This window comes from Alosa sapidissima, chromosome 2, assembly GCF_018492685.1.
Source record: "Alosa sapidissima isolate fAloSap1 chromosome 2, fAloSap1.pri, whole genome shotgun sequence".
NCBI classification, from domain to species: Eukaryota; Metazoa; Chordata; class Actinopteri; order Clupeiformes; family Clupeidae; genus Alosa; species Alosa sapidissima.
Genome location: NC_055958.1, coordinates 9570554 through 9598426, shown reverse-complemented (window position 1 = coordinate 9598426; position 27873 = coordinate 9570554). Strand labels below are relative to the sequence as shown.

The 27873-nt window shown below is 39.0% G+C and overlaps 1 protein-coding gene across 14 annotated transcripts in view; it reads right to left on the bottom strand.

The window, feature by feature from the left end:
• The window catches only part of mycbp2 (MYC binding protein 2), a 301458-nt gene that overhangs the window by 204635 nt on the left and 68950 nt on the right, over window positions 1-27873 (bottom strand). For all 14 annotated transcript variants that reach the window (XM_042066141.1, XM_042066068.1, XM_042066086.1 and 11 more), the window contains 7 exons: window positions 23636-23717; window positions 20176-20293; window positions 19225-19429; window positions 11783-11936; window positions 11420-11592; window positions 10499-10624; window positions 4418-4545 (listed from right to left, as the gene is read on the bottom strand). In XM_042066141.1, the coding sequence (XP_041922075.1) occupies window positions 4418-4545; window positions 10499-10624; window positions 11420-11592; window positions 11783-11936; window positions 19225-19429; window positions 20176-20293; window positions 23636-23717 (986 nt within the window). The remainder of the gene's footprint in view (window positions 1-4417; window positions 4546-10498; window positions 10625-11419; window positions 11593-11782; window positions 11937-19224; window positions 19430-20175; window positions 20294-23635; window positions 23718-27873) is intronic.

The following is a 27873-nucleotide window of genomic DNA, read 5'->3' as shown; positions in this document are numbered from 1 at the left end:
ACATTTGTGACCAGTGAATCCGGCCCTGCCCCCAACAAATCACACCTTCCCACCTCTGACAGCTTAAAAGAACTCAGACACAAACCTGTGGCATTTTGCCGTGTTTTGAAATCAGCTACAGGAGCTTTCAATCGTGAGGAAGCAATTTTGCATTGTAGGCATAACTAACATGCAATAACACCACCAACAACAACCAAAACTAGGCTAATCATTGTCAAAATGTAAATTAAATGTAACATTATTGTGAATCAAATTAAAATGTTCTCTTTTGCAAACATAGGCATAGTAACAGAATAATTTAATAATGTTAGAAAGATACTACATCAATCCGAATGTTTCATTAGGCTACTAGGCTATTTGTTTTACCTTATTCTTGATTCATTTAGGCTAGGCCTTTTTATTCAGGGGCCGTATTCACAAAGAATTTTAAGGCTAAAAGTAGCTCCTAACTGGCGAATTTAGGAGCAACTCCTAAAAATAATGGGCGTGTCACTCCTAACTTTAGGACTCCTAATTATTTTCACAAAAAGTAATTCACGAAGCATTTTAGACCTAAAAGTAGCACCTAAAAGTCTGGGACAGCTTAAAAGAAGTCGAGAGGACTCCTAACTCACTAAGACCTATTCATAAACAGCTTTTTGTGGCATTTTACGTTGCGATGTTTTGAAATGCGCTATGCGGCAACAGGAGCTTCCAATCACGAGGGAACAATTTTGCATTCATAAAAGGAATGCAATAACACCACCAACAACAACCAAAACTACTCATTGTTAACATGTAAATTAAATGTAACATTTCATTGTGAATCAAATTAAAATGTTCTCTTTGCAAACGTAGCCTAGGCATATGGTGACAGATTAATTTAATAATGTTGCAAAGGTACTGCATCAATCCATAGGCCTATGTTTCATTAGGCTACTAGGCTATTTGTTTTGCCTTACTCTTTATTTATTTAGGCTAGGCCTTTTTCTTCAGTTATTAATCATCTTCCGTCCTTCTCACTACTTGTGTAGCGCACGCATTCTCCGACCTGTCACTTGTCACTCATCATCAGAAGGGAGGTGTTTGGAATCATTCCCGCGTTACAATCGTCAGCCAATCAAGGTGGTCACTTCAGTCAAGCTCGTGCATGAGTAATGACGTCATCTATAGCAACGAAGACTCACTCCTAGTTTAGGAGTTGTCTGAAAGGCTTTGTGAATAGGCTAACTTTTAAGAGAAAACTCCAAGCTAAAATGTTTTAGTGCAATTTAGAAGTAGCCTACTCCTAGTGGTAAGATAAAAGCCTTTGTGAATAGCCTACAGCCCCAGTTATTCATCATCTTCCGTCCTTTAGCGCACGCATTCTGAGACCCGTCACTCATCATCGTAAGGGAGGTGTTTGGAATCATGCCCGTGTTACAATCATCAGCCAATCAAGGTGGTCACGCTTGCCCATTTACACAAATTAATGGTTGAATATTACTGATGATCATTGTTATTTAAGAACATGCAGTGTGCATAGGGCACCAAAAACATCTTGCTCGTAAAAAAGCATCATACCGCACATTGTGGCGGGTCTGTTATTTACTGTAGGCTGCGCAAACCACAGGGTAAGCCTGCATTCGAAGCCTTCTGTTGAAGAATTTTATATAAAGCCTGCGCTAACAGTAATCCTCCTGCCTCTGATAGGCCTACCACAGCTGTGGATATGTGTGGAATGTTCAAGTAATAACACAATCCAATGTGTGTCTCAATTGTCCCCCGCTGATCACCTCACACATTTCTCTAGATTTTGCAACGAATTTATATGACACAATGCCATAGAATATGCCAGTTTTAGGACACAGAATAATGTTTGTAATGATACCAGTTAGGCCTACGTTTAACAGTAACAAGTGTAATGAGCTATTCATTTTCGAAGGTGCATGGTCAAGTGAAATTCTTACTTTGGAAAACAAACATTTGCCGATATCATCGCCGATCATCAGAATATTGCTCTGGACTGCAGGTAACTTGTTAAGCCAGTGGTTCTCAAACTTTTATTTAATTCCCCACTTTGGTCAAGGGGCATGACTGATGATAGTGGAGATAACGTGTTATCCCGAGGCCTTTGCCAGTCATCTCTGACGGTAGTCTACCCTATTAGTTTTCGATGTCCCAAACGGAGAGACGTGTTTTTAACGATCTCTATGCTACTCACAAAAATGTAGGCATGGGGACATGATGAAGTAGGCTATCCAACTGTCGTGTGTTAAATTATTGTGATTACGAGCCAGTGGTTTTCAAACATGCGTGACTCGGACATCTAACTAAATGCAACAGGCTCATATCGTCCTCGCATTCGCAAAATGAGGACCAGTGTTTTGTCAAATTGCAAATAGCTATTCGTTTTAACGAATTTTTATGATAGTAGCCTATACAAAAAGCATACTATCTTAATCTTGGAATATAGGGAGGAAAGTGGCGCGTCTGCAGTCAGCCAAATATGAATGTAATTCTGCGGCATAAAGCCGATGTATTTGTTTATTGTACAGAAAAATAAAAATGACATGTCAAGCAGTCAATTGACTACATTGCAGTCAAGATGTAGTGCAAATTAAGACACTGTTTTGATTTGCGTAGTTGCATTGCCCCCAACACTGACAATAACATAAAAGATTTCGATTTTCGCTACCACCGTGTAGTCAAGCCTTAAGCCATACCCAAGTAGCCTTAATCGAGGTAATGTTTAATTATGCATGATTTATTTTGTTATTGAATTCGTAGGCTGGGATTCCTCTTGGTAACAATTATGTTTGGTAGCCTCCTGCTTTTTCAGAAGAGGCGGCAGTCAGGCTACTGGCAGAGCGATGTACAGTGGCAGAGCGACGCACAGTGGCTGATAGTGGTACTAAAGCTTCACGCCTCGCAATGCGCGACTGAAGTTGCCATTTGAAAGCGATGCCCACTGTATGTCAGCAACTTGGTTTCGATAAAGAGATCTATGGTAGGGAATGGATGAAAAGTGGTGATTACAGACACTGTGGTGGTGTTTAAGTTATATTATCCACTTACCAAACTTAAATGGTACAACGGTGAAAACGTACAATGTTATCAACCTTTACATGTTATCATTCTACACTGCAAAAACTGCTAATCTAACTAGATGTACCGCAAAGTGGTACAAAATATGACCACCGCTCAGTCCTGCACATTCTCTCGGCAAAAATAAATCACGCTTGTCAATTTGTCTCCATCTCCTACTCCATTCCCCTACTCTTGCGAATTTTGTGTATGTAAATGAGTGTGTGCATGTGTGCATTTGTGTATATGTGCTATATGTGTGTGAGTTTTCGCTTGTGAGTGTGTGTGTGGGGGTAATTGTGTGTGCGTGTGTGTGTGGGGGGTAATGGTGTGTGTGTGTGTGTGTGTGTGTGTGTGTGTTACGAATTATGAAAATAGACACTGTAACACACCTTGCGATTCTGGGAACTCTATGATGAATAGAACTGAAACAGAAAACTCATGAAAAAGCACTTTTATCTGGACATTTTATCATAACTCGGCTTTTGATGGTTGCCGCTTTGGGTCGAATCAGTGACGCATGCACGTCAGGTCAAAACCAGGCCAATTTTGTAAGTTTATCACTAGGTAGCAGTCTCGCCAGGTCTTGCTAGGTCACTTCCCGGAAACTTTACAGGCAACACTTCATATTTCATGAAAGACGCTATATCTATATTTCTAGAGAAAAAAACAGGGATTTTGATGAAAACTAGCCACTGTTTAGCTTAGAATTTCTCAGGAACAGAGGCATGTAGAAATAAACAGTTTGTACCCAATGAGAGCTTAAAAACACCTTTCAAACGAGCCATAGTATGTGTCCATAGCTATAACATAGAATAAGCTGTCGCTCTACAAAAATTGTCAACAATGATCTAGTTTGCTGGCACTCTGGGCCAAAGCTTCCGAAAACAGTGCGGTATTCAAAGTGTTAATTTGACCTCTCATTCTCGTTATTGCACATTAAACGGAAGAAATGATTCATAGGAACTGAATTTCACATAGGTTTTGCGCTCTCAACTGTTTACACCTCATTTTTAATTGGTTGCCGGTCGTTGCCACTGAACCGCGTTAATAGCTCATTACCATAAAGTTGACCAAGTTTCAACTTTCTGTTTGCCAATGGCTTCCCCGCTTCTTGTCACAGTGAGACGAGAGAAATTAATGACTTCCAGTAATTTTGCAACTTTGGTCACTCCTAGTGTGCACATACAGTTTAGGCTACTTAAGTCTTTAATTATGTCAAATTAAATATAATTGTGTGAGTATTAGTATTTATGTCCCCCATAATTGTGTCTTGCATGGTGTTAACTAACCAAATTAATTAATAATAAAAAAAACACTCAGCACACATTATCATACAAAATTGCCGGCATTTTTTCAAAGACAAACTAACCTTGATTTTAGCAGTATATTCTCCACGGCCACCAAACAAACCAAGTCCACCAAGTAGGATATCGGTGTCTGCACAAAAACGGATAGCTTCCACTGAATGAGCAGAGTAACCCCAGCCTCCTCCGTGACCTGTGCAACAACATTCATCACATGCACTGTTAATCAAATTAAAGGCTACATATGATCTAGATGTTATTAATTAAATATTGCAAGTACACAAGGAACTTATTGCTATCTTACAAAGCTCTTACAAAAGTCGCTGGTTTATTTTGGTTTATTCACTGTACTGCTAATAATAATTCAATTAAATCTACCCAAGTGTTATTAATCTTATATCAAGATAAAAAAATCTAGTTGGTTTTGTTTTCAGTATAAAGAGACTTAACCTAGCGCTTTTTCGTAAAGACATCTGCTTTGTCTGCCAGTGCATTAAAGTGTAACTCCAGCAAAAATTGACCACATGGGTCTTTTTCTGCATTAAAACACATCAAATACGCTGTGGAGACAGTATTTTCCGTTTATTAACCACTACAGAGCTTGTTCCAGTATACGCTCTAGCCCCAAATCGCAAACAGTGGATTAGCTAAGGGCCATGAGCGAAACACTTCCCAAATCGCATTGTTTAACCAGTAATATTTTTCAAAACGGCACCAAACCTCGTCAGTAGCTTACTCAGGGTCCCTACACATAAAACAAAGCACCAACAACGTAGTTAAGTGAACCTGGATTTTACTACAGAAGACTTTAGAACACTTACACTGCAAAAAATTTTATTAATCTTATAATAAGATCAAAAAATCTATTTGGTATTGTTTTTAGTATGAAAAGACTTACCTAGTGGGTCATTCCACATCAATTCAACCAGGGCCCACGCACTTAGATCTCAAAAAAATCTGAAAAAATTACCAGGTGTACCTATGTTACCCAGGAGAGACACTGTAAAATTACTTTTATGTAAGATCAATACTTTCCAAGATACAGCCAGTTTTACAGGGGGAGGGGGGTGTCGATTTTGTTCGGCCTTTTTTTTGTCAAAGTTCACAAGCCCAAAGCACAAGAACTAAACCATGTAGGAGGCTTAAATTTTGCATGCGGGTACATCAATAGGAATAGTTTGTAACAAAATTGTCACATTTGGACTGGATGATCATGCATGGTCATAGCTGTCCCTCAAAGTTGATAAAAAATTTATTGGAGTTTTTGGCTGGGGTCTGTTTAGGCCTTCAGAAGACATATTTGTACTCAACATAGGCTCTTGATTTATTTCCCTTACTGAGATAAGTAGAAACACTCTCACAAAAAGCAATGGACAGAAAAGAAATCCCTTCAGGGTCTGAACAGCAGACCTCACAAGTCTGAAAAATCATTTTGGTTCTCATTTTCAGAGCACCTAAACACCTTGTGGGAATATACAAAGATTTTTTAAATATGTTTTTCGGTAACACTTTATTTTAATGTGTCGCTGTTACAGTGTACCTACCTAATTAGGTACAGTGGTACAACCTGTGTAACAACATGTACTATCAGGTACTATCATTGTACTTGCATTATGTATTTGTGGGTACCTACATATAGTTGTTACATTGTAATACTGAGTGCTTTTACAAAACTTTGCCAATTTGTCTAAATTTTCATCAGAGGCAAAGAGCTGACCTGAGACCTGCTGGATGGGGTAAATCTGGTCATGATAGATTTGATACACAAATCATTCTTAGCTCCAGTCAAGGCCTCATTGTCTTCAGTGTACATGTAACAGCTGTGCTGCTACAACCTTGTTACTCTTTGATACAGTGGAATAAACCTATTAAGTGTACCAGTTAATTACTTACATGTACATATGACATGTATGTTATGTCTTCGATGTCTTGGAACAGGTCTACTAATTCACATGTTCTGTGTGGTGTAACAGCAGACATGTTTCAACACATCAATTACAGGATGCATGACATCATTGACAGGATGTATATAATATGTATGTACTTAACTGGTAATGTAAGTACTTAACTGGTACACTTTATTTTAATGGGTTTATTCCACTGTATCAAAATAGTAATAAATGTGTACCAACACAGTTGATACATGTACTACAGTATGTAGGGTAATGGCAGACATGTTCCAAGACACCAATGACACAACATACATGTAATATGTAATTGTAAGTACTTAATTGGTACACTTCATTTTAATGGCTTTGTGCCACTGTATCAAAGAGCAATAAGTGTGTACCAACACAGTTGATATATGTACTATGTAGTGAATTAGTAGACCTGTTCCAAGACATCGAAGACACAACACAACATACATGTCATATGTACATGTAAGTAATTAACTGGTACACTTAATAGGTTTATTCCACTGTATCAAAGAGTAACAAGGTTGTAGCAGCACAGGTTGGAGCTAAGAATGGTTTGTATATCAAATCTATCATGACCAGATTTCTAGATAACTGGTCTCAGGTCAGCTCTTTGCCTCTGATGAAAATTTAGACAAAAAAAAAAAAGTTTTGTAAAAGCACTCAGTATTACAATGTAACAACTATATGTAGGTACCCACCCTGAACATGGGCAAAATGCACCATTGAGATCAATATGTTTTGTATACAGTTACCACAGGTTACTCTATACAACCACAGGTGGCACTGTGATAACTCTACACAAAACATATTGATCTCAATGGTGCATTTTGCCCATGTTCAGGGTGGAAAATAAAAAAGAACGATTTGCATAAGACAAGTCAAATTGGTGTTTTTAAAAAGATGGGATCATGGAGAGTGAAGGAAACAATATAAAAAAAAATCTTCGTATATTCGCACAAGGTGTTAAGGCGCTCTGAAAATTAGAACCAAAATTATTTTTCAGACTTGTGAGGTCTGCTGTTCATACCCTGAAGGAATGTATGTTCTGTTCATTGCTTTTTGTGAGTGTTTCTACTTATCTCAATAAGGGAAATAAATCAAGACCCTATGTTGAGTACAAATATGTCTTCTGAAGGCCTAAACAGAGCCCAGCCAAAAACTCCAATAACATTTTGATCAACTTTGAGGGACAGCTATGACCATGCAGGATCATCCAGACCAAATGTGATGATTTTGATACCTACTATTCCTATTTATGTACCAGCATGCAAAATTTGAGCCTCCTACATGGTTTAGTTCTTGTGCTATGGGCTTGTGAACTTTGACAAAAAAAAGAGGTGAACAAAATCGACACCCCCCTCCCCCTGTAAAACTGGCTGTATCTTGGAAAGTATTGATCTTACATAAAAGTCATTTTACAGTGCGTCTCCTGGATAACATAGGTACACCTGAGAATTTTTTGAGACCTAAGTGCGTGGGCCCTGGTTGAATTGACGTGGAATGACCCTAGTGCTCTCTCGAAAGATCATTTTGACTTAATTTAAGAAGACTTTGCCTTATTTTAAGGAGTCTTATCAAGACAAATTTACTTAACGCACTGGCAGACAAATTTGCTTGTTTTTAGGACAAATTTGCTTAACACACTGGCAGAAAAATTTGCTTGTTTTCAGGATGAGATGTCTTAAAATAAGTCAAACTTTTCTTAAATTAAGTCAAATGATTTCACGAGAAAGCGCTAGGTAAGTCTCTTTATACTGAAAACAAAACAAACTAGTTATTTTTATCTTGATATAAGACTAATAATCTTGGTTAGATTTTATTAGATAAGCAGTTTTTTGCAGTGTACCAACTGTCCCCCTACCAGCTCCTCCAACCCCAGCACGAAGAATAGATTAACCAAACAATAAATCCTTGCTAGCTCGGTTAACAGGCAAAATGAAACTATTTATTTCGTGTCCGAAAGAGTGTTTCAGTGTCATCACATACAAGCAATGGTAATAAAATAGTACACAAAATTATATTAATATTTTGTTATTGCTTATTCAGAGAAAAGTTTATGTTTTGACACGCCTAGGAGTCTGGAACTAGTGCCAAGTTTTGATGTGTGACGGCTAACGTAGTTCTAAACGAGGCAGCGCTTGAGAGGTTCGTTGCAATATAACACCTAACCACTAAATGGGAGAAATTCTTACACAGGGGGGCTTTAATGAGGAGACACAGCACTTTAAGAATCCTCCATGGAAATAGTATAAGTATATATACTCTTTTGATCCCGTGAGGGAAATTTGGTCTCTGCATTTATCCCAATCCGTGAATTAGTGAAACACACTCAGCACTAGGGCTGAACGATTTATTGCATTTGCGATAATATCGCGATATGATGAAACGCGATTTTCAAACCGCAAAGGCTGCGATTACGCTTCGTAATATGTGACATCACCAAAACGCATTTATTTGCGCTTGCCGGCGCTCCACCGACTCTTCACACCCACCACTGAAGAAGCAAAAAACGTAAACAAGAGGACCAGCTAACAGTGTCAAGAAAGGTCTGATCAGTAGAGCTACTTTGGTTAAAAATAAACCTCTTCATTACCTTTTGCTCAAACCTGCCATGTCCCTGGTTCTAGTTCATAATTCCCCTGTGCTGCTACTCTGGCTGGTAACTTCGTTCACTTGTCCAGCTGACGATTAAAAATCCACGACTGTTTAGGCTGCACAGCAGCCATTCACCTGTGCACTGGGGACTTTGTTTACTGGAGTACAATGACAGTGGGGGCATTTGCGATATCCAAGGGGGTTGGCGGCGCAAACATTTCACCTTACAGGTAATGCATTGATGCATAATGTTATTATCCGCAAGTAGTTGACACAGCTAACCACCAAAAACCCAGCTGTTCTAACATTAGCTTACCAGCTAAGGCTCTAGGCTACATACATGCTGCTAACTGCTGATAACTTTGCATGTTTAAAGAGTTTTGTCTCCGCGATTGGCTTTGTTGTGATATGAACAAACTAGTTAATTTGCATGCATGCATATTGTGCTGCGGTGTTGATGATGCTAACCTTTAGTTAACACCGAGCGGAACAGTCATTCGGCCGCATTTATTTGCGCTGCAACAATCTACAGTAGTTTGTTCCGATTCACGTGCAAGTAGCCTACAGAGGAGAGGAGCGGGTGTGTGTGTGTGTGTGTGTGTGTGCACGTATGGAGAGCACAGGACAAGGAGAAGCCGTGTCAGTGCCACTGCATGTAGACCTAACTGTTAACTAACGAAAGATCATATCTACATGAAATTGTAAATAGAAACAAAATAGAAACGTATAAGAATAATTTTCTCATCATGTTTACAAGGCTGGAAGTTCAACAAATATAGGTCTACTAATGTGATTAAAATAGTTAAATAAAAAATATTTCATTCATCAATCTTATTCAATGACCTAATGCCATCATAACATAGGCCTGGGCTCCAGGAAAGAACAGTTTCTAATTTTGTGTTGGCCATACTATAGAATAATAAATTGCTTGTCTTTGTTGAATAAGACAGAAGATAAAGAGCTTAAAAATAATCGCGTATCGCATCGCAATCGCAATATTGGTGAGAAAAATAGCAATTAGATTTTTTTCCAAAATCGTTCACCCCTACTCAGCACACAGTGAACACACATTGAGGTGAAGCACACATTAATCCCGGCGCAGTGAGCTGCCTGCAACAACAGCTGCGCTCGGGGAGCAGTGAGGGGTTAGGTGCCTTGCTCAAGGGCACTTCAGCCGTGCCTACTGGTCGGGGTTCGAACCGGCAACCCTCCGGTTACAAGTCCGAAGCGCTAAACAGTAGACCAGTAGGCCATGGCTGCCCGTGGTGCATGTGGGTAGTTCATAATACCAATATGGCAGTTACCTACACATATCCTGCCCCTCCCTGTAAAGTAAGTAACCGTAATGTATGGCTCCCCATTCACTTGAAAAGGAAAATAGCTGCCCGATAACTGCCCAAAGTGGCCGCCAAGTGGGGGAACTTGCCTACAAGGACTTTGCTAGTTCCCTTTTCCAAAAAAACTTCTTCAACCCAATGTATTTTTAGAGGTCCAAAATTAATTTCACATTTAAATTGAAACACAATTGATCTTGTGGATTATCACAAGCTGCTGTATTAAGTGCCGTCAGAATGAATAATTGTGGTATAATATGTAACAGGCACATAAACAGAATAACCATATTGTTCTTACTTTCAAAGCGGTTTACCACACTGTAGTCCTCTTTGGAATAGACCTTCATCACAGACTGTGTTTCCTCCTCAGAGCAGGCCACACCAACTTTTAATTCCTGCATGGCAGCCAATGTGTCAAGACACCCTGTAGAGGCATATTTTCATAGGAACATAAATATTTGCCAGAGTTATACACATATACGTTTCATAATGAAAACAAGCAAATTTGTCTTAAAAGGGATATTCCACCATTTGGGGAATTACAAAAGCTAAAACTGGTATCGCCAGACTCAGAGAACGGCTGGATGAACTGGAGAAAGGTAAAAATCGATTGTTTAACTCGAGGGGAGGTGGAAAATGAGTGCAATTCCTCAAATGGTGGAATATCCCTTTAAAAACAAGCACATTTGGCTGCTAGTGCGTTAAGCAAATTTGTCTTAAAAACAAGCAAATTTGGCTGACAGTGTGTTGCTACGACTGCTTAAAATATGTAAAACTCTACTACAAAAGTAGTTCTACAATCCATTTAGTTTTAAAGAATGTGTCAATTATTTCAGTAAATTAACATAACGCAGATGTGGCAACAATGGTATGAACTGGATTATGGACTCCATGGCATTGAGGTATACACGTTCCAGTTGTAACGGCCACAAAGCATTAATGCACGTTTGAGGTGTAACAGCCACAACGCATCACATCGTGGCCTCATTACCATCTCGAATGTACATTAACTTCTGATACCAGACCGCTGTGTCATCCATTATTGTTCACTTATCAAATTGAAACAAGAATGAGCACAGAGAGACAATGTCCATTAAAGGAGTGCACAAAAACGTTTGTATACATGCTCTAGATCTTGTCAAGTGAAAGCTTCAAATAAAGTGAGCTTTCTTGCATTAAAAAGTGGCAACTAATACTACTACTTTCCGCCAAGCCATACCCAAAATGTGCAGTGCCCCATGGGAGCGGGTTGTTGTGGCATGGGTCCCTGAGGGCAAAGCTAACTCAGGGCTCAGGATACTACAACGCCCTTGGATGTCTGACGTTGCAGGCACACGTGCATCAGCAATAACAGCATTGTAGCACCACATCTCCCGTGTGGTAGGTAAGAACCTGAGAGAACAGATGAGGGCATACAGAAGAGGGCATGAGAGCATTACAATAGTAAACAGTACTTATTAAGCACAAAACGATGCAAGTAGTAGTTAAACATATTGATATGATATAAGTAACAGATTGTGTGAAGTGTGAAAAAAAAACACTCAATTTAACACTAAAACCTTGGACAGTAAGACTGACTGACCTCCAGAGGACATCATATACTGGATCTAAGCACAGTCCAAATCCCTGCAGGTCCTCTTGCTCTGAATCATTGAAGGTTCTGCAGCTACCATCCACTTTATTGATCAATAGACATTTAAAAGGAGGTGGCTCTGATGCTGAAGTTGGTACCAGACCTGCACAGGACAAGAAAATATTTTTTCACTACAAATGAACTGCTTACAGAGAAAGACACAAAAACCTTCGGAAAAAAAGTCAACAAAAGCCTGGAAATGCTTTCCAATAATGTATAAGGATGTTTGATTCTTTCCATGCATCATTAGGGGTGTAAATCACAAGTTTCATTCAGAAATTCCCTACTGTTCCTGTACTTCAGATCAGTCGACTGATCAAGTTTTCTTTAGGCCATTTAAATGCTTTAACCCTTAGAACCCTAAGCTGTTTTTAGGGCATTTTCACTACCTTTATTCATAAGGATTTATTCTGGTCATTGTGAGTGCCACACACACATATTATATATTGTTTTTTTCAGCAGAGTCTAGGCTATCCAGATCTGCCATCATGCCATGTATTAGTAATAGCATTGATTTTATTTTGATTTTTAAAGAATTAAAATATAAAAAGCGTATTATAAAAATTCTTATATTTTGACCTGTATCTCACCATAGCAAGCTCATAGCTCTACATGCATTTCATGAGTGTGTAGGGCAGACTGTCCTGAATCGGGCAATATAATTGTCATGGTGGAGGGATACTCTGGGGCTGAGCAATTTACAGAAATATGTGGTGTGTGATTTATGGAAATAAATGCCATTTTTTATTTAGTGATGAAAAATGACCTTTCTGCGCTCCATATCTATGACACAAACTGATCTGACCTGACTTGACCCAAGTTTGCGTGTTAGCATGTGTGCCATAATGATTCTCAACTTTTTACTGCATTGCCATGAACAAAGTAAAGGCAAAAAAGGTGTTTCTTTGTTAAACAAATTGGGATGCAATGTGAGCCTTGAATTGGATGCCATGCAGGAATTTGCTACACTGCAAAAACTGCTTATCTAACAAAATCTAACCAAGTGTTATTAATTTTATATCAAGATAAAAAAAAGCTAGTTGGTATTGTTTTCAGTATAAAGAGACTTACCTAGCGCTTTTTTGTGAAATCATTTGACTTAATTTAAAAGAAATTTGACTTATTTTAAGACATCTCATCTTGAAAACAAGCAAATTTGTCTGCCAGTGCGTTAAGCAAATTTGTCCTAAAAACAAGCAAATTTGTCTGCCAGTGCGTTGAGCAAATTTATCTTGATAAGACTCCTTAAAATAAGTTAAAGTCTTCTTAAATTAAGTCAAAATGATCTTTTGAGAGGGCTTTGAGAAGTCTTTTCATACTAAAAACAATACCAAATAGATTTTTTTATCTTAATATAAGATCAATAACACTTGGTTAGAATTAATTTTTTGCGTACAGTGTACAGTGGGTCCCAGTTAAAAATTGACACTTCATTCACGATCATGGTGAATGGTGAAATGTAAGTACAACTGCAGCCGCTTGGGGGCAGCATAGTCCGCTGTGGAGTTCCACGGTCGAACCAGACGGCGCATTCTACAGCAAGGGCTGTGATTAGCCCGGTTTTTAGTGCGTTTCTCTGTGTTTTTAGCAGCCCCTGCAACATGCTAGTCCACTGTAGCCTAAGCCTTGTACATAATGTTAAACATAGTTTTGGATTCAGTGGCAAGATTTCTTGATTGTACAGTGTCTGTCTCTCAGTAATGTTTTAAAATGAGAGCTTCGTCAGCTGGCAGTAGGCTACTTTGCGGTAGTCATGAGAAGTTCGCTTGCTAACAGAACATAAATATGCTGCCCAGAAACCTTGTGAATAGTTCTGATTTTTTTTACTACACTAACGAAGTTGAAATATAGACTTTGCCTACAGCATCTCCTTAACAGTAATGTTAACAAAATGACAGCATTCATATGACAAAGAAAAAAACGAATTCGGTCACTCAAGACTGTGCCACAGCAACCAGTGTAGGCTACAGTCCTACCCAATAGGCCTACTCGAAGCAGATAGCGTTGTCTGACGGTAGAGTGGGTTAATGCACGTATTTCCAGAACAGGTCTGCAACTTTCAGGTAGTTCTGAGTTCGAATCTAGGCAGGAGCAGAGCCATATAAAGGCCTAGGCCTATTGTTATCATTTTTTGCAAGGTGTTGCTCCTGGCAATACTTGTTTATAAGACGTTTGGTGATTAATTGATAGCTGTTTTTGGGACACGTTAAACGTTCTTTATAATGAGCGCATCCGGGGAGTAAAACGACTGTTACGTGCTGTTACAACTGTAGGCTACAATGATTGCAATACAAAAATATGCGCGTGTTAGTTTAGTTAGTTTTGTGATGTTTTGCACTTTTGCCTCATGTGTTTTCAGGTTTGAGGGCTTTTTTGGCAAGATTGACCTTGGTTAGACTCTGCATATGTTATTTCTCCGTATGGAAAATAAAGTCAATTTTCGACACACGTCTGTTATTAGTTCAATAACAAGTGTTGCTTGTTAAAACATGTGACTAGTGAAACTCAAATGATTTTAGAAATATTTAGCCAAAGCCAAAAGTGTTAGTCAAAGTTTAATAATGTTCTGCACCTTTTACTGAAGAATAAAGAAAATTAAGACATCTGAGCTGCACCGGCGTCTCTCCTCTCTAAAATATCTGTCCTGGCCTGGTTGCAACGGATTGTGGCCAAACGACAGAAGCGCGGAGAACCCTCCTTTGTCTACCAAAAAGTGTTACTTTGTGCCCCGCGCTCCCCCACTGCTTGTGAATGAAGGGGATGGGGGAGGGGGGCTTAACGTGAAAAAGCTTAATGTCACAAAACGGCAACGAGTCGTTTTAGGCTACAGGCCTTCATAATGGTAGGCTACAGGAAGTGGGGGGAGGGTATGGGATGACCAGAGCCGTCATCTATCGTCTTTCCAGGCACACAGCTCGTTATATAGCCTATCGACTGCCTTAACAGATAGGCTTTGCTCTTGGGTTTGGCCTTACAGCGAACTCAATGCTCTTGTTGCTTGCAGTTTGTTAAATAAAGCGATGCAGATTATATTATTTATTTCTGATTAATTGTGTCTTTTGATGTATTTTGCAACATTTGCTTGTTAGGCTGGGCTACTGTCAATGTCCTGTACAGGTCAATGTTCAACAATTGCTGGTGTAGGCCTAGGCTATTAATCAAGTAGGGACTGTTCGTTATTTATTTAATTAAGGGGCTATCGGAGGAGTTTTGGGAGCGTTAGTCAAAAAAGACGTGACCCTCCCTCGCCAGCAAGAATTTTTTCTATGACCCTCCAAAGTGATTGAGAAAAAACGCATGACCCTCCCCAGTCCCAACAATTTATTGATGCCTTAGGCTACTGGGTCAATTTGGGAGCTTGCATGCTACGACTCCTTCCTTGAAATGCCTTGAAAAGGCTGTCGTTTGCACAATTTCACAAATAATCACCGGGACCGAAACAAACCTGTCAACTTTTCCCGGATTTATCGCGTATTTTAACTTTTTCCTCGCTGTCTTAGGAGGAGCTGCAGGGCCGTCGCAAGGGGATGCGAGGCCCTGTGCGAACTTGACAGATGCAAGGCCCTTTTCACTTACGTGCATGAAATCATGCGATAGCTTACTTTACACATAGCCAAGGCTACCGTCGGTGTATTTTAATAGTAGCCTAGTCTAATAAGCTACACCAGCTTGCCTTAAAGAGGGGAAATTTATTGTATAGCCTATAACATTAGCTGAGTCACATATTTGGCCATATGGTGTTTATCATAGGCTACATCACGAAACCAAATAGTGTAACAAAGGCGAACACTTTAACAGGGGGAATTAATTGGGCATGAATCATTGTGCTGAACGGTATTTGTCAATGAGCAGAAACACACACGACATTCAAACTATTGATAAGATGTACTGGTCTGTATCTATAGGCTAACATTGGACAAATAAATGACACTGACTCGCCATATCCTGACTCAGGAAAAAAAACATCTTCTTGCTTTGCCGCAAACTCAGCAATGAAATCATAGGCCAGTTTGCAGGTAGCCTAACGTCTTTTTCATAGAAGGGAGAGCCCAGTCTCTCCTGTGACATGGAGGTGCGCAAATAGTTTTTAACAGCCTGTTCAACTTCGAAAAGCTTCGTTCACCCGATGCCAGTCACTGATCGCAATTTCAAAGTTCGGAAAGCTTCATCTTTTTAAGTTTTAAGTGCAGTGGCCCCTATCTGCCCCCTTTGGAATTATATCTCGAGCCTATTATAAGGTCCAGTGCGTTATGTCCTGGGATTCGGATGTGCTCAAAAAGAAAAGAAAAAACACTTTTTTATAGATGGTTATGAGGAGCAATGTGAGAGAGAAATTTGATGATCATTGATCGTTGTTTTGGGACGTTAAGCCTACAACATGCTGTTAGGCTGGGCTACTGTCAATGTACTTGTACAGGTAAATGTTCAACAATTGCTGGTGTACAGGTTATATAATCAATTAGCTAAATCATTTGTCCAGCTGTTTAAACATTTTTTCGTGCTACATTCAAACGCAAAAGGTGCTTTGATATATTTTTCGTTTGAACGTCGGCAAGCAGGCATGCTTTGGTTGCAATGAATGAGGATAATTGCTTTTTTTTGCATTATTTTGAATATGACTCGCTCCAGTCTCAACAGCACGTACTTTTTCCACACGCTAAGTTCTAACACACATAGGCCTATCCCCTCTCGCTTTCTCTCTCTCCATCCCTGCACACGGTGCTTTCTTAAAGGAGCTGCACCATTTTACAACAATTTCATTTACATTTTCATATTAGAATGTTTTGTCAAGTGTAAGCTTAAACTATCGTGATCAATTTAAGTTCCCGTGCCCCCGCTGCGTCATGGAAGCAGTAAGTCAGTCGCATCAAAAATAGTAGTGGCACCCAAGTGACACCTTGTGGTTGTTTGTGTCAACTGCAGTTTGTGCCATTTCTGCTGAGAAAATGGGTTGCGTGATTCATGAAGGAACCCGTCCAAACTTAACGGGGACCCACTGTAGAATCTCAAAACCGGATTATGAACATGCTTTGCCGTAGAGAAACACACGATAGCGTTGGATTATAAACATGCTTTGCCACAAAAACAGACAAAAACGTGGGGTAAGTCCAGCTATATGAAGTCATTATTTTGCGGTCACTTCGTCTGTTTTATAACCCAGAAGGATGTACTTGGTATCAAATGATAGCTCTTTCATCTGACATGCGTGGCATATCTATCCGATCACGGGTCCGCGAGTAATTCAAACGAGAGTAATGGGTGTGCAGCGTTGGTTTGTGTACATGACGTTAATATTTTGCAGTCACTTCGTCTGTTTTTATAAGCCAGAAGGATCGATATACATGGTACCAATGGATAGCCCTGTGTCTCCTCTTTCATCTGATATGCTTGCCATATCTATGCGATCACGGGTTCGCGAGTAATTCAAACGAGAGTAATGGGTGCGCAGGTGAACGTAGAGAAGTATAGACTGTAAATATGATGCTATTTGATTTAATTTCATGATTTTTTTTAATTTTCATACTTGATCGTACAGACAAGTGTTGGAAAGCCCCACTTCTTCTCGCTGCGATGAACAGCCGCGGAGCAATGTAACAGAGAAGAAAGGGTGTGTTTTTTGACGCACTTTGCGTCAATCGGGTTCTAAGGGTTAATAAGCAAAGGCAAAGTCGTAAAATTGTGACAAACAACGTCACTGATTAAAACAGATGATAGATCCATGTACGGTGACAAATCTCATTTGCACTCTCCACCACTAGTCAAGCTCAGATTTGATGGGAGAAAGTTTTCAGGAAGTACTACACCGTATTACACACGAGAAACACAGGAAGACAACGTGCATTTCCTCCATAAAGGGCTTAACATGCTTTTGCGTCAACTCTGTTAACTGCATATGATATATATGCATAATTCACCATTAACTAGATTAGCGTTTCTACACACAGTTGTCTTCTAAATGCAGTGTTTGTAGGTTAGTCAAAGTATTTCACTTTCATCACTCGCAATTGTGGTCTAGGGCCCTATTATGGCAGTCTAAAGTGCATGGTCACTGGCGAATAGTTTAAACAAATTTCGGGGTTTGTCCAGTCCGTATTGGGTGTGGTTTAGTTATGAAACGCCCGGCGCAAGAAGGTGGGCCTTATGTTTCTTAATCTTAAAAATAACTAGCTTTCTGCCATGCGCCAGGTTGCAAAATAGCGCCCGTAGGCTTATGTTGCGATCGCTGTCCCTTTAAATGACTTTAAATGATGTTGTATGCTGTTTTTGTTTGAGTTTTCCAAAGTAAGGAATTGTCTTCACTCATTTCGCAATTCCTGCATTTTCGGTTGCAATGTTATTTGCACATTATTGTACGGTTATGGATGATCACAGTCATGTGGCAGCACGGCTGAACCCAAGCTAACACAGCAAACAAATCCTCAGCGTGTTAAAATGCCCAGCCAAGTAGGTTTACTGCGGAGGTAAGCTAATAATGCAAACTGGGAGTGAATGTGTATTGTTTTAGCTGCTATCAGAGCTATAGGCTACCTCTACCACTCCCTTGCTAGAAATGTTCTGCCACTACTCTGATGTGGAAGTTGAACCTGATGTGTAAACATTCAAATGTAGGGTGGACTGCAACAAGATTGCATGCCGGCATCTTCAGTTTATGAGGGCAGGAGAACAATTTCATGTGGAGAAGATGTTAAAATAAACACACATCGATGCTTAATGAGTCACATCGATGCAACCACATTAGGTCGATACATTGCTACACTCCTATGCATCATTTTAGTGAAAAAAACTAGTTGGTATTGTTTTTAGTATAAAGGCACATACCAGGCACTTTCTCCTTTGACTTAAGGAGAATTCCGGCCATTTTTCACTCTGCTTCTTAAGGTCACTCTGGGGACATAAGTGTAGCAGTGACGCTGCTCTAGCTGTTGGCTACAGCAACACATGCTGTTTTTTTTTTTTTTGTACTGACTCGGTGACCTTGAGAAACAGAGATCACGCACAGTGGTGTCATGTAAGGACCCTGCTCATTTTGCACAGCACTTGTCATGACATTTTGAGTCTGTTAGGAGGCACAAAGGTACAGTTTAGAACATGCCCCCATCAGCTAGCTTGTACTGTAAGCACTTTGGCTGCTTTAGCCGCTACCCGGCTAACTCACGACAGGCAGCACCGTTTTTTTTTTAACGTTTTTTCTGACCATCAGTATTCTGTAAAAATGATCAACTGAGCTCCGTGTTTAGCCGGATTTCTCCTTTAAGGCCATTGAATGATATAAAAAAAATACTGATCTGGGGGAGGGAGGGGGTAATATTTTGAGATGTTTTAAGATAAGTCAAACACCACACTGTGTATGACAGAGAAACTGAGAAACGATATATAAAAATACACATTACCAATAATATGTTTGCTGGCAAAGACCTCAGAGGTGGAAAGAACATGAGAATTGATAAGTGCCTCATCAATTCTAAGGAATGTCTGATCTCCACTGGCACCTATCCACGTTGCTTTACGGCCATACTTGGCACCGATGTTGGGCATGGGGGAAGGCTTAGCATTCCAGTATGGCATGTCCAAAATGGGCCGACCAAGTTGCCCTTTCTGTGAAGAGAGAAAGTTAAGTTTCTTAAGTTAACGGGATCAATAAAGTATCTATCTATCTATCTATCTATCTATCTATCTATCTATCTATCTATCTGTAAACCTGTTACAAAATATTAAAACAATACTGATATTTCTTCTTGTTACAGTATTTGCACATTGCACAACCCCTTGGAATTCATTAACATTTTTGATATAAGGTCTTTTTGGGCCCCACCATCGACACACATATACACAAAAGCAAACACATACATGCACATACTAATTTACCTACAGAAAGGTTGCAAGAGTAGGGGATGGAGACAAATTGAGAAGTGTGGTTTATTTTTGCGGAGAGAATTTACAGGACTGGGCGGCGGCCATATTGTGTACCGCTCTGTGGTACATCTAGCTAATCTTATATTCACGCCAACATTTTGGGAAATTAGCTTATTCACCATCTTCGCCAGCGTTACATAAGATGATACATACCCATCTCATCTCTGTGCATGCAGTAACTCTGTCTAAAGCACCCACCGTTAGCATAGCTTAGCATAGTTCATTGTAGTGGGCAAATCCAACTATCTTTTTTAACAAGATATCTTTTTTAAATAAGAAAACAATGGTGATTTGCATGGGTGTTGAATAATTTTGCATGGGACTTTAAAGTCAGTTGAACAAACAAGGTGACATAAATAAACAGACTAATATGTGCAATATAAACAATGAGTAACATATAAATTGACAACTGTTGTAGGATACTATACCGAGAAGCTTCCAAAAGTGAAAACTTGTCCATCTGTGAGTAGTACAGCTGTGTGATTGCTGCCTGCGGTCACTTGTGCACTGGTACCCGGCAGAGCTTGTACTAGAGTGGGAGACCCTCTGAAGTGATCAAAATAAGCAATGTTACACAGAGAATTGTGTACAATATGTAACATGTTTGAAACAACAATTGTCTAAAATTAGATTAAATGAATACAAAATTACATTGACACACTCAGGCTCATACACTCATGGAAATGTATGGAGAAAACTTTTCAAGGAAGCTTTACTTTGTCATACCAGTTACACTTGACAATTTCGAGTGACATGACACTGTCATGAACGTGTCATAAACACGTCATCGTCAACAAGTCAACGTTTATGACATACTGTAATGCTTCTGTTATTGTGACATTCGGTTTTTGTCATAACAAGTTAGGGTTAGGATTAGGGTTCATGTATCATGACCGTGTCATGTGTTCATGACAGTGTCATGTCACTCTTATGTTGATACTGTCAAGTAAAGTGTTACAGTCGTACCTCTTCAGTGGAAGTACACTGCAAAAACTCTTTAATAAACCTTTTTTATTAAATAAATCTTAAATAAAAAATCTAACCAAGTGTTATTAATATTATATCAAGATCAAACAATCTAGTTGGGGGCCAAGCAGCGAAGCTGCGCGGCAACCCACAGTGATTCTACCTTTTCTTATTATTATTACACATCTTTCCGCTGTCGTTGAAGTCTATGGCAGCCCATAGAACTGTACAGTAAAAAGTTGTGAAATTTGGCACATTGATTAGGGACAGTATAAAAATTAATTTGAGCAAATTTTATGCCTGAACCACAGAGAGTCTAGCGCCACCAATGGGTCAAAGTTGACATTGCATCCATGCAATTAACTTTTGAACCGTATGCCCGATTTTGAATATCGCAATATCTTTGGAAGTCTTGGATGAGGCCGAACTCAACGCACCCCATGACGTCAATTTCCGCCATGTTGGATCTTCCACCATATTGTATTTCATCAAAAACACTTAAAAGGCATCAAAGGTCACAAAGTGTGTCCGATTTTCACGAAACTTGACGCAGATGATCTTCAGACCATGACTCATAAATGCATTGCTTTTAGGAGCCATATTCAAAACCCGTCGCCCGTCACGACCAATCAAGTTTCAAACAGGAAGTGAAATGATATCTCAGCAAGGCTTTCGCGTATCAACACCAATCTCAGTACATAGTCTCAGGACCCAATTAGGAGGAGGCTCAATATATTTGATGACTTTTGACCGATAGGTGGCGCTATAATTAGCAAAATTACGTTTTAACCTGTAACGGGTCATGTGTTTGGAATTAAAACATATTAGTGATATCTATTAATACCTTGACAGGTCCTTAGGCCGACACATGCCAACATGTGACGTCAACGTAATTGATCCAACCGCCATATTGGATGTCATTAAAAACACTTAAAAGGCATCAAAGTTGGCAAAATTTGTCCGATTTTCACGAAACTTGACGCAGATGATCTTCAGACCATGACTCACAAATGCATTGCTTTTTAGAACCATGTTCAAAACCCGTTGCCCGTGACGACCAATCAAGTTTGGCGGCGAAGCTTCACAGGAAGTGAAGTGATCTCTCACCAAGGCTTTCACGTATCAAAACCAAACTAGGTATATGGGCTCAGGACCCAATCAGGAGGACTCTCAAGAAATGTGGTAAATTTTGACCACTATGTGGCGCTATAATCACAGGAAGGGGGCTCATATTTCAGCATTGCTTTCACGTATCGAAACCAAACTTGGCTCATTGACTCGGGACCACATCCTGAGGACATATAATAATTTTAGCGACGTTTGACAACTAGGGGTGCTATAATTTGCAAAACTTTCTCGTATCGACACCAAACTTGGTACCGGGACTCGGGACCACATCCTGAAGACGCACAATATATTTAGTGAGCTTTGACCACTAGGGGCGCTATAATTATCAACACTTTCTTGTATCGACACCAAACTTGATATGTGGACTCGTGACTACATCCTAATGATGCACAATAAATTTGGTGATGTTTGAGGTGTGCGTATGTGTGGGGAGCTATTGGGGTGTGTGGGCGAGGAAGTTTATCTGTGTATATGTGTGTGTGTGGGACGGGGGGGTTAATTGGGTGTGTGTATAATGTAGCAACATTTTGTTGCCATGACAACTCCTGCTCAACTGCTTGGCCCCCTCATTGCTGCTTGCAGCTATATTTGGTATTGTTTTCAGTATAAAGAGACTTACCTAGCGCATTCTCATAAAATCATTTGACTTAATTTAAGAGTTTGACTCCTTTTAAGATGTCTCATCCTGAAATCAAGCAAATTTTTCTGCCAGTGCTTTAAGCAAATTTGTCCCAAAAACAAGCCAATTTTGCTGCCAGTGCAATGAGCAAATTTGTCTTGATAAGACTCCTTAAAATAAGTCAAACTATTATTAAATTAAGTCAAAACGATCTTTCGAGAGAGTGCTAGGCAAGTCTCTACATACTAAAAACAATACCAAATATAATTTTTCATCTTAACATAAGATTAATAACAGTTGGTTAGATTTTATTTTTTGCAGAGTATCCATGCTTACTTGTTACAGTGTATACATGCTACACGTTCACTATGTACATTAAAAAAGTTTGTTTGTTTATCTGCCTCATGCTAACGTCACTGTCAAGTGACGTAACTGATCTGGCTAGTAATAATAGGCCTATTTTAAAATCACCTATAATGTTAGCGTTACTATGCAATGATTTGCTTCTATGCACCAATTCGATTGGGTTACACAGGCTTTTCTGAATCACCAGACTGTTGAGAGTCTAACGTAGCCACTATGTAGACGTTCTGAAAAATGAGAGAATTTTAACACCTCATAAAATCATGATTACTATATACCTTTTAATGGCTTTTTGCTAAGTTGATTTCCTACCTTTTAATACTTTTTAAAACCCCCATGGACACCCTGTAAAATGACATTGGTATACCAGAGAGAAATATGTAAAATTCAAACCTAGATTAGATGGGTGACTAGCTAACAGGCATTATCTCTAAATCATCACTGAGGCTTGCATGCATGTGTCGCAAGGGTACCGTCAAGTCAGGAAGAGTGTAAACTATGTAGACTACATCTTTGTAACTTTGTAAACTGAAGGTGAATAAATGTTACACTGCTTTTTTATATATTGTGTTGCCGTGAAATGGGGCTTGTGAAAAGTCAGAAAAAGACAGACCCATAAAGAAATAGATGTGTCCACACTTTTGACTGGTAGTGTAGATTTTAGTAAGATTTTATAAGCCATGCGTACAGACCACTGAATGACATTATTACTTAAGGAACCATGGAAGTTAAACAAACAATTCCAGCAATCAGATACAGATGCATAAATGCATGCTCTCCTTCATTGCTCTCTTCTCTTTACCAACTATTACCTTGAGTTCACATCTCCATGCCCAAGCTGTCCATGTTGGCCATAGCCAAATGTGTAAACATCCCCATTTTCCATTAGAGCCACTGAAAAAGATAGGGATATTTAATTATGTCACTTTTACACAACAATGGAAACTTTAGAATATCCTTTGCAAGATCATTTTCATCACATTCACATAATTGTCATAGATTACCACAGAGCAAATTGTAAAAGAAATGTTTTAAAATAATTTATTTATTTTAATTTCTAAAATTGCCAATTCAATCTGACTATTTCTTAACAAACTGTGATGAGTGCACTGCAAAAAATAAAATCTAACCAGTGTTATTAATCTTATATTAAGATCAATTTTTCAAAGATCAAAGTTTTTAGTATGAACAGACCTACCTAGTGCTATTTTGAAAGATAATTTGGACTTAATTTAAGAACAATTTGAATTATTTTAAGGAGTCTTATCAAGACAAATTTACTCAACGCACTGGCAGACATAATTGCTTGTTTTTAGGACAAATTTGCTTAGCGCACTGGCAGACAATTAAAAACTATGAGTCATTTCTGTTAGAAAATGTTTTGTCTTTTTGGGCTAGATTGACTGGCCTATAACTTCTCTGAGCATGTAGCCTCAATTGCAAAATCATGTTGGTTTATCCTTCGCAACATTAGGAAGATCAGACCTTATTTGACACAAGATTCCACGCCACTTCTTGTACAGGCCATGGTTAGTATAAGTATAAGTATAAGTATATATACTTTTTTGATCCCGTGAGGGAAATTTGGTCTCTGCATTTAACCCAATCGATGAATTAGTGAAACACAAACAGCACACAGTGAACACACAGTGAGGTGAAGCACACACTAATCCCGGCGCAGTGAGCTGCCTGCTTCAAACGGCGGCGCTCGGGGAGCAGTGAGGGGTTAGGTGCCTTGCTCAAGGGCACTTCAGCCGCGGCCCACTGGTCGGGGCTCGAACCAGCAACCCTCTGGTTACAAGTCTAGAGTGCTAACCAGTGGGCCACGGCTGCCCTATCTCCAAGCTGGACTATTGTAATTCACTGTTAACTGGCCTACCTGTTTGTGTAGTAAGATTGTTACAACTGATTCAGAATGCTGCAGCACGCCTAGTCTTCAATCATCCAAAGTGGACACATGTAACTCCTCTCCTAGTTACTCTCCACTGGCTGCGTATACACTGCAAAAAATGAAATCTAACCAAGTGTTATTAATCTTATAATAAGATCAAAAAATGTATTTGGTATTGTTTTTAGTATGAAAAGACTTACCTAGTGCTCTCTCAAAAGATCATTTTGACCTAATTTAAGAAGACTTTGACTTATTTTAAGGAGTCTTATCAAGACAAATTTGCTCAACGCACTGGCAGACAAATTTCCTTGTTTTTAGGACAAATTTGCTTAACGCACTGGCAGACAAATTTGCTTGTTTTCAAGATGAGATGTCTTAAAATAAGTCTTTTTTTTATTAAGTCTTTTTATTAAAGTCAAATGATTTCACAAGATATCGCTAGGTAAGTGTCTTTATACTGAAAACAATACCAACTAGTTTTTTTATCTTGATATAAGATTAATAACACTTGGTTAGATTTTGTTAGATAAGCAGTTTTTGCAGTGTAGTGGCCAGAATTATATTTAAATCTCTCACTTTGGCCTATAGGACTGGATCTGGCTGGATCTGCTCCCTGCTATCTTAATGCAAAGATCAAGATATATATCCCCAACCGCCCACTGCGGTCTTCTGATGAGCGTCTGTTGTGTCGACCAGCCATAAACGGTAGGTCAAATTCAAGACTCTTTTCCTCAGTGGTTACTTGTTGGAGTTGCCCAGTGCTCTCCGTTCCTGTGATAATTTTGGGTCTTTCAAGAGGGGTCTAAAGGCATATCTGTTCAATCTGTTCTGTTAGTTTATTAAGCGTTTCTTATGCGTTATAGTTATAGTGGATGGAATCCACTATCTTGAAATCTCCTGGCTTCTTCTTATTATTATTATTACAGTGCATGAAAATGCACTGTACTGTTCTTCCTAGGCTTCTTCTTATTACAGTGCATGAAAATGCACTGTACTGTTCTTCCTAGGCTTCTTATTACAGTGCATGAAAATGCACTGTACTGTTCTTCCTAGGCTTCTTATTCTTCTTCTGCTTATTACAGTGCATGAAAATGCACTGTACTGTTTTTCCTAGGCTTCTTCTTATTACAGTGCATGAAAATGCACTGTACTGTTCTTCCTAGGCTTCTTATTACAGTGCATGAAAATGCACTGTACTGTTCTTCCTAGGCTTCTTCTTATTACAGTGCATGAAAATGCACTGTACTGTTCTTCCTAGGCTTCTTCTTATTACAGTGCATGAAAATGCACTGTACTGTTCTTCCTAGGCTTCTTCTTATTCTTCTTCTTCTAACGCGTTTAATGCAGCTTCAACCGTTTAACGTAGAAACTTCATTCAAACTATGTTACGTAGGTCTTACTTAGGACATGGGTGCTATGTATTTTTCAGCTTTGTAACTTTTATACTTTTTAAACTATTAATTAAAAACTAGTCAAAATTTCCCCATAGACTTAACATGGGCTGATGACATCACAATAGAGCCGTTAAGCAATTAGAATCCTATGGCAGGTGTTCGGGCCACCTGGATCAACTGCCAGTCTCAGGCTTTAAGCATACAAACTGGCCCTATTAAGACTACACATCCTGTTCAACTGCTTCCTCTGCCAAAAACTGTTTCAAAATAAAAGTCCTCACTACAATATTTCACTGTTAAACAATGTAACCCTTTAAACTACTGAACTTTTTAACTGTTCAGCCATTGTAACTCTTACTTGTCATCAACTATGACTCCTACCTACTGTAGCTAGTTAGCTAAGTTAGCTAAGTAGCATGGTTAGCATAGTTAGCATGCTAGCATGTTAACATGCTAGTTAGCATTTTTAGCAAAACTGCTAAAAATGATTAGCTAAGTTAGCTAAGGCATATGGTTAGCATAGTTAGCATGCTAGCATGTTAGTCAGCATTTTTAGCAAAACTGCTAAAAATGATTAGCTAAGTTAGCTAAGTCACATGGTTAGCATACTTAACATTGTTAGCATGCTAGTTAGCATTTTTAGCAAAACTGCTTAAAATGATGAGCTAAGTCAGCTAAGTAACATGGTTAACATTGTTAGCATAGTTAGCATAACTGCTAAAAATGATTAACTAAGTTAGCTAAGTCACATGGTTAGCATACTTAGCATTTTAACATTGTTAGCATGCTAGTTAGCATAGTAACTTGGTTAGCATTATTATCTTTGTTAATATAGTTAGCATAACTGCTAGCAAACATTAGAGCCATTCCAAGTGTCCGTTATCGTCAACTATCTACCTAAATAATTTAACCATTTAAACTATCCACTTATTTAACTGTTCAGTCATTCCAACTATATTAAACCTCATCTACCTAGCAACCAATATAGTTTGTTTTTACTCTGTATGATATTTTACATCATATTTTTGCATTTTCATGCACTGTATTTCCTTCAGGAAATGCTTTTCTAGTTATTATTATAACCTTTTCTTTTAACCTTTTCAAGAATTAATGCGACTCTAACCGCTTAACGTACAGACATGTTGAAATAACTGTTCTGAAGGTCTGGAGTGGGGCAAGAGAGTTATTATTTCAGATTTTTTATAAAGTTTATACTTTTTGAGAAATAGGAGATTAAAAATGTTAAAAAGCTCAATTTTCCCCCTTAGACTTCAAAGGCTGTGATGTCATAATGGCCTAAAGGCAGCTGCGCTTGTTAAGCTCCCAGAGTAGTTCCCGGGCTAATTAGAACACTGACACAGGTGTCACCTGTGAAATCAACTGTCTCAGCTTCTAATGCATACAATCTGGTGCTCCCTAAAACTACACATCCTGTTTAAGTGTTTCCCGTGTGTCAAAATAAAAGTCACAGCCATATCTCATGCTTTGCGCATTATATCTCCAGAACGGTTTGACGCATGTGCTTCAAATTTGGTACAAGTGTTTGTATGAAGATGAAGTGAGTTGATGTTTGAGGTCAAAGGTCAATGGTCAAGTCAATGAACACTCTGAGTGCGATATCTCAAGAATGCCTTGACATACATGCCTGAAATTTGGTATAAGTATTTGTATGGATTCAAAGATGAAGTGAATTGATGTTGGAGGTCAAAGGTCAAATGTCAAGGTGAAAAACACCTTGAGTGTTATATCTCAAGAACGCCTTGGC